General features: G+C 33.8%; 1 protein-coding gene across 1 annotated transcript; it reads left to right on the plus strand.

The window, feature by feature from the left end:
• Positions 1–360: 360 nt before the first annotated feature.
• On the plus strand, positions 361–7,422 carry LOC118734682 (vascular endothelial growth factor receptor 3-like; the record flags this gene model as incomplete). The annotated part of the gene is given in 10 exon segments (XM_036464389.1): positions 361–542; positions 1,804–1,831; positions 1,906–1,986; positions 2,051–2,133; positions 3,705–3,849; positions 4,248–4,428; positions 5,615–5,847; positions 5,922–5,974; positions 6,048–6,193; positions 7,383–7,422. Coding segments are annotated over 10 exon segments (1,113 nt in total), but the record flags the coding sequence as incomplete, so codon positions are not given.
• Between the last annotated feature and the right edge of the window lie 290 nt (positions 7,423–7,712).

Below are 7,712 nucleotides of genomic sequence, written 5' to 3' on the forward strand. Positions count from 1 at the left end.
GGACATATCTGAAGTATGCATACATATAAACATACATACAGCTTAGTTTTACGTAATTTCTTTGTGAGGCAAATAAATCACCATGACTGAATCAAAAACATTTCAAGGCAAACGCGAGAGATATTAATAAATATTTTTATCTAATAATTAGGGTGTTAGATTATTCGACTTTTTTCCAAAACTGGTTTTCGAATTATCTGAAAAAAATTGCAGTTTGAAAAAACCGGTTCCCGATTTTGAAATAAAAAAACCGGATAAACCGTTTCTATTTCACATAGTTTTCAAACAGTAAAAAAGCTTATGTTGGCATGAATCTATTCTTGTTATCTTTTGTCTTCTAGGCTTCCTCATGACTTTATTCAGAATAATAACGGTGCACAAAGGACCATGATGTATTCCTAATGTAAAAACAAAAAATAATGTGTTCGAAACTTTTATACGTGCCGTGTATTACATTGATGCTTTCCTTATTAACGACCGCTGCTTTGCGAATGGAAGCATCCACTACAATGAGCATACACAGCGCTGGCGCTCCCACTAAGGTAAATATTTATTTGTGAATTAATAAAGAAAACAATAATAGACATACATATTCGTATATGCAAAAGTATGTATGTATGTATGTGTGTATGCAAATGTATTTTGTACGAGGAATTTAATGAAGGTCTAGAGGAATCGCTCACCCTCTTGTTATTAGTTGCATTAAGAAACCCCAAAATTAAGCCAATTAAAAATCAGTGATCTGCGAAGGTGAGTGTACCGGAAACGGACTCGGAATCGGAGTTGTAAGATTTAATTTATCGCAGTCACAACCGAAATCGGGAGCGAATTACAAGCGTGAGCGTAAAAAATTGTCAGCCCATTAGCTGAATGACAATAGGCATAGATAGCCGAGACCTTTTACAAAGTTGAAGGGAAGGTCCTTCAGAACTTCGATAAAACGCCGATTTAAAATAGTTACAACCGGTATCGGAATCGAAGGTTCAATCGAAAGTTCCGACCTTTAAGAATCGAAGTCGAAGGTCCGTAACATGTCTAATTCATATGACTTTTGAAGGAACCCAGCGTACCAACATAAGAGCCTTTAGCGAGAGTTTCACAAAATGTCCTCAAACAAGCAAAGAACGGTTGGGAAACTTTTTTAATCCGCTGCGAAGAGTATTATTTGGTAATGAGTCATCAAAGTGCGTATATTTCAACTGGATTTAAGGAGCTAGTAACTTTTAATGAAAGCTCTTCTTATAGAGATTGTTTATCACTGAGGATAAATAAGAAAACAATCAAAGTAGTTTTAAAACAGGAATTTTTTATAAAAATTCCTAAATTTCGAACTTTTTCAGGGCATTTTTTTAGCTTTAGGTAATTTTTACCGTCTGCCGTGATATGCCGATCTTCTACTCAGCCGTCGATAGTATACTCTTTTAACGGAATTACAAACGAGAAACTGAGCAAAACCCTTTTTGGAGTGGGTTGTTTCTTCCAACAGGCTGAGAAGTTCTTAGAACGAAAAATGACACTGAAGGTGGCACCACAACGAAACCGGTTTGTCTCCAAGCAAATTTTGTCAAGGGATGACGAAAATTCTTTCCAAAATACATCATTTTAATATTTGTTAATTTTTCTAAGTTTGTTCAACTTCTACTCCCTTTGAATCCAAAATATGCGTGGACGAAAAAAGTTTACCCTCTTTTAAATATTTATTTCTATCACTTTGTCGATTTCGATTGCAAGTTGATTACTAAATTACTTATTAGCTAAATTAATTAAAACTTATTAAAAGAGTTTCTAATATTTCTATTGCAGCTTCTAACACAACCTGGAGAAATAGCAGGTAAATTCCATACATTAAAACATGGTTCCATGCAAAACTGAAATATATTCAAGCTCTTAAATAACACTCCACAGGCATCAGCACCAATGTTACGTTACACGAAAAGGGCGACATTGTACAATTTCTAATTAGCTGGGATGACAACTTGCCAAAGGGTGAGTCTCATATTATTATTTTTTTAATGAAATTCGATATTGACTTAAAGTGCCCATCTTACAGGTACATCATATAATGTTATTGTGACTGCATTAAATTCAACGGAATGTAGTGAGCCTCCCTGCAGTGTCTATGGAATTATAAAAGTTAGTAAAAATAATTCTAATTTCTAATCTATTTGTGTTGCTATAAGCTTTAAGTGCCTAAAACAAATTTTCGTACAAACGTGGCAGCACTTTCTTATCACGAAGAGCATAGATTATAGGGCATCCATAAACATATCCAGCATCCTTATTTTCTATGATAATTGGTTAAGTTTTATTCCGTAAAACTTTTTTTCAAGGTTTCTATTATTATTTCTTAAGTTTTTTTCTAAATGAAACGATTCTACCTTGAATTTACTGAAATTATAAAAATAATGCTAATTCCCTCAAAACAATCATGGATATGAAAAATACAAGCTGTAGCTACAGTGGCAAAATATAAATAGGGAAATAGACATTTTAGCATTCTTTGGTTATTGCCCTTTCGATTATTTAATATTCTTTATTTTTATAAAAGTGTAGCTCGTTATATAACAAAAACCATGTAAGTCAAACTTTGTACAAAAGTAGTATAATGTCAGCATGGAAATCCAACGAAGACGATGGAACGATGAGCTGTATGAGCTTTACAACGATATGGACATAGTGCAGCGAATTAAAATACAGCGGCTCCGCTGGCTTGGTCATGTCGTTCGAATGGACACCGACGCTCCAGCTCTGAAAGTATTCAACCCGGAACCCGCTGGTGGTAGCAGAGGATGAGAAAGGCCCGTACTGAGATGGAAAGACCAGGTGGAGAAGGACTTGTCTTCACTTGGCATTTCCAATTGGCGCCAGTTAGCACAGAAAAGAAAAGACTGGCGTGCTTTGTTGAACTCGGCCAAAATCGCTTAGGCGGTTACAGCGCCAAATAAGAAGAAGAAGATAAGCTATATTTTCATTAAAAAACAATAATAAAAAACAATATTAAACAAAGAAAAGTAGGCAAAACTTGCTAAAATGTCTTTTCCCTATTTACATTCTCGCCACCGTATTTATTGTGTGTATGCATTTTTGCGATAATTTTTCAAGTTTTTTACTCTTTGCTTTGTCCTAAATAAAACTGTATTAAAATGTGCTATGTATTTTAATTCTAAAAACAAAATTGTTCCGATTTTTGTCCACAGAAATCAGGTCACCGTACTTATATGGCGTCTTTGTACCGCATGTACTTTCGATCTCAAAAAGGACTGAAAGAATACAATTATACCTACTTTTCCATCATTTGTTAGAATAATAATCTGTTAAATTTAAACGTAAAAAAAATATTCTTTTTTGAATTTTAACAACCACACAAATGTTTACTATGCGGTTAATTAACCATTACCACGCTCCCTATTCTAACAAAAAGGGAGGAGAAAGTTAAAGACAAATTTAACGGCTGATATCTTGACAACAACATTCAGTTACTCAGTCGCAATTTTTATTGAGTTGTTCTGACCTCGAAGATTTGAGCTTGAAATTACTTATAAAATGTATACCGTTTTCATTCCCAAATTGTAACTTTCTAAGTACATATATAAAATGTAAAGATTTCGCAAATATTCCACAATATTTAAGCCCCATTTTGCTAATTATTTTTATCTATAAAAATTTTATGTACGAGAATTTCACAAATTCATATTTACACAAAGGATGCGAAACAAGTGATTATACCAGAAAATCCTATGACACAAGTGGATCAAAATGAATGTGGTTTCATGTTTGGATGCAATTATTCCGTAATGGTGGAAACATCGAATACAGCGATGTCACAACATTCGACAGTGTCGGTGCCATGTGAGTACAAAATTAGATATATCGCATACCATCTTCAAAAAAGAGGCACAACTCAAAAATCAGATCCGAAAATATAACTGCATGTGGATGGTCAAGATTCAACGCAATTAATACAAAAAACTGGTATAACAGTAGTTTTTAGAGTTGTGTCCCTTTTGAAGAGGGTGTGCGATATACTTAGTGGACTTCATTTATAAAAACTGAGTTTAAGCTCAGATTCAATGTTTACACTGATGAAGTGAGCTCAAGCTCAAGAATTTGCTCTGAAAATCGAGTCGAAGCTTAAGCTCACTTTTTATGCATGAGGCCCAGTTACGCCAAGTTGCGTACATATTGGCTTACGTATATGTAAACATACAGTAATTAAGTAACGTGTATGCATACATTTTTCTTAACAGATTGCATTAAGGATGTTTGTTCCTGTCGACATGCTGAAAAACTACCCAAAGTCACATCGTCCGTCCATATACCCAATAATGAAACGATAATTTACAATTGGTCAATAAGATATGAAAACGGCAGCAAACATTTCCAGTACGATGCAAAGGAATCAGATGATCACTGGAAGTTGTATTTAATGTGAGTTGCACTCCAAATTTTCAATGACATATTTATCTATAGTATGTATTAAAGTTAAAGTAAAACGATAAATCTGCATGGCTCCACGACTCTGAAACTTGGCAGGATCTAATAATTAAAAAAAAGATACTTTTTAAACTATGGTTCCAGTCACCATCACACAAATAAAAATATCTCTGAAATTCTCAAACGGCTTATCAAAGGTTTTATTAAAAGTTATGGCACTTTCATGTCTCATGTATGTACATATGTATGTATGGAGTTTCTCGCCCTGACGGCTAATCTGCCCTTACGTACTGGTAAGAAACGCAATGTAGCATGTCGCTCCCAAATATTATTTTCTTCCTTCTGAAATATGTGAAACTCCTCCCGAATATGTAATGGAAATTGATGGTTCGCTGATCTGCACACGCTCTTGGTCGTGTAAAGCTACGCTGATGATTGCTTAATATTAGTCTCTTGCAATTGCATTGATTACCTTTGTCAGAAAGTAAAAGGTTATCTCTCAAATCTTTTTCGCTTCTTCCCTGTACGAAGTCTTATCCTCTCCCCAACAAAATTAACAACAACTCTTTTCACCAGCTGGAAGAATGAGGTAAAGCTACAATAGACTTCCACGTCTAGGGCACATCAATATCGACGGCAATTTGCGCTCCTTCTCTGTGCACCCTGCAGCGATTGCCAATAAAGTGCGGAGCCGCCACAAGGCCTCAAATCGCTCGCTGGTAGCATTTGCTAAAAAAAAAAAATTGGAGGCAACGAGCAAGGCAATTGGTCGGCCTATTCTAAATTCCATTGCGCCTCTTTGGCCTGTTTTGGAGACTACTTAGTAAAACGCAGTGATTGAAGCTTCAGACTTGTCTCCACACCGCGGTCAGGCTGCACTATTTTATTATCAGCAAGCAATTCCCGCTCACCTACTACCACAGGGAGCATGCGAACAGATACTTGCTAGAAGTATGCCCGTTCCAATATTTTGTCAGGAAAGAGTGAGACAAGAGGCTGTCAAAATTCCTTGGACACTACTATTCACCCAAACGAAATTAGGCCTTTTTCCGTTTCCTTAGGTACTGGATACCAAGCTTTTAACTAAATAGTATGCCTCTCAGTACTTGTTTGGGAGCTTTGTAGCCTGTCTTGCATTGTATGTTTACTAACTTATTTCTTCTATAAATTAATTTCGCAGTATCAGCGAACAAACAAATCCGTCCTTATCATGGGGTGGAAGACTTATACCCATCACGGAGCATTTGTATCCAATTAAAAATTTAACGCTCCTTAAGACCAAGGGTGGAATGCAAGGCACCTTTAAAATGCGAATACCCAAGCAATTAGTATCTAAGGCAGAGCTCAAACTTCGTTCATATGTAATCGATGATTTACATTGCGGCGGACCTGAAAACTTCATAAAGGTAACAGGTAAAAGATAATCACACCGACTAAATGATAATTAAGTACATATACATGTATTTCTTTTATTTTTATTTTTGTAGTGCCCGATTTCTTAAAAGAATACGAAAATATTGAGGCTAGTGATTTTAATTTGGTAAGTGTATTGGCCGTTAGAGTTCTGGTACAGCCATTCAATTGTTCATATGTATTTCTAAATATTTTCACAGGGCATTGCGTTAAGTATTGTCAGTGCACTTTTTCTGTGCATCATTGTTTTGGTATTGACAATTTGTTGTTGGAAGCGAAATAAATTGGCGAAATTTCAAAATGGCGTTTTGGAAAAGGACGAAAGCTGCTTAGCAAACATGGTCGAGTAAGTAATCATTATTATACGAGTAATTAGAAAATTACTTATTTACAGGGCAACACTGGCTAAGATAGTAAAAAGTCTTAAGACAAATGAAAGACAGATAGCAAGACAGTTCGAAAGACTTTTGTTATTCTAGCATTAAAGCATCCTACAGTTCCATAAGAAACGTAACTCTTCTTCTTACCATTTTTTTCTGGCAAATATTGCTTGGAAAAAAATTTGTCCGTGGCAACACTGAGTCGTAGTGAACATTTATTTTGAGAGACAGTCGCAATGGCCCAATGAGAGAACCAAGTTCGAGTCCTGGAACCCAGGAATGTTTTTTTATTTCTTTTAATACAAATTTTTCTTTTTTGATTTAATTTTCTTTCAATTTGAAGATAGCATTTCATTAAATTTTTGACTCTTATTCTTTGTATTTTTTTAATATTTTTTATTAAATTGTTTTTTCCTAATTTATTTTTTTTGTAGTTTAGATATCCAACCTTCTATTTGATTTCGCCCTTTTTTGAATACATCTGTTTCTTTTGTTTTTTGAACTAAAAAAATCTTTCCTTAAATTTTTAGATTTTATTGTTTATCAAAGAAAGATATTTTTTAATTTCATTTAATTTTTAGAAACTTATTTTATTTATTTTTTCCTTTTTTGAGTTTAATTTATTTTTCTTCTGTCATTTTTTTTTTGTTTTAATTTATTTTAATGTTTAAAAAAGAAAAATACATTTTTTTATTTCATTTATTTTTTAGGCTCTTATTTTTTCGTTTTAGTTTTTTTTTAATTTTTAGATCTTGCTTTAAAGTAAAAGTTTTCTTTGTTTTTTTTATTTCTCTCTTTCTAATCTAATTTTTAGATTTTATTGCTATCTAAAGATCGCGGGAGATCGATTTGTTTTTTGCCGATTTCTCCCAGCACCGGTTATTTTTATTTCGATTCAAAAATCGATTTTTTTATTTCGATCTGTCATCTCTAGTATGTACTATATCATTTGCGCGCGCTGCTCCATCAATCGCAATGGCCGAATGAGCAAAGCATTTGGGAGATCGGAGGTTTTAATCATTAGGCCGCGATTTTTTTTTAATTATGAAAATTGTATTTATTGGTTTTAATTTAAATTTTATTATTTTAGTAAATATTGTACGACCACGATTTAATACGCATTTATATATAAAATTTCTTTTGTTCAAATTTTAGAATGGAGGACAACATTAACTATGTAGATAAATACGTAGAGGTAAAGAATTCCAAAGCATAAATATTTATTTCCATAATACTTATCTTAGTAAAATAGATTCTTTTGACCAGACCAGGTGTGTCATATGTGGCGGACTTTATGTGACAGAAAACTTGTATAAATATTGACGCATTTACTTTAATCTTGGTAGTACATACATAAGTGGTTTTAGGATCGATTACGAATATGAAGTCAGATTTTCAAAATTCAAAATGCCGGATCCAATGTCGCAGTCGACCCCAAAAAATCCCTGGAAACCAAAATTAAAGTAAATCCGTAAATTAGAAAAA

Source organism: Rhagoletis pomonella, unplaced genomic scaffold, assembly GCF_013731165.1.
Source record: "Rhagoletis pomonella isolate Grant_MI unplaced genomic scaffold, Rhpom_1.0 Rhpom_scaffold_00002, whole genome shotgun sequence".
Classification (NCBI taxonomy): Eukaryota; Metazoa; Arthropoda; class Insecta; order Diptera; family Tephritidae; genus Rhagoletis; species Rhagoletis pomonella.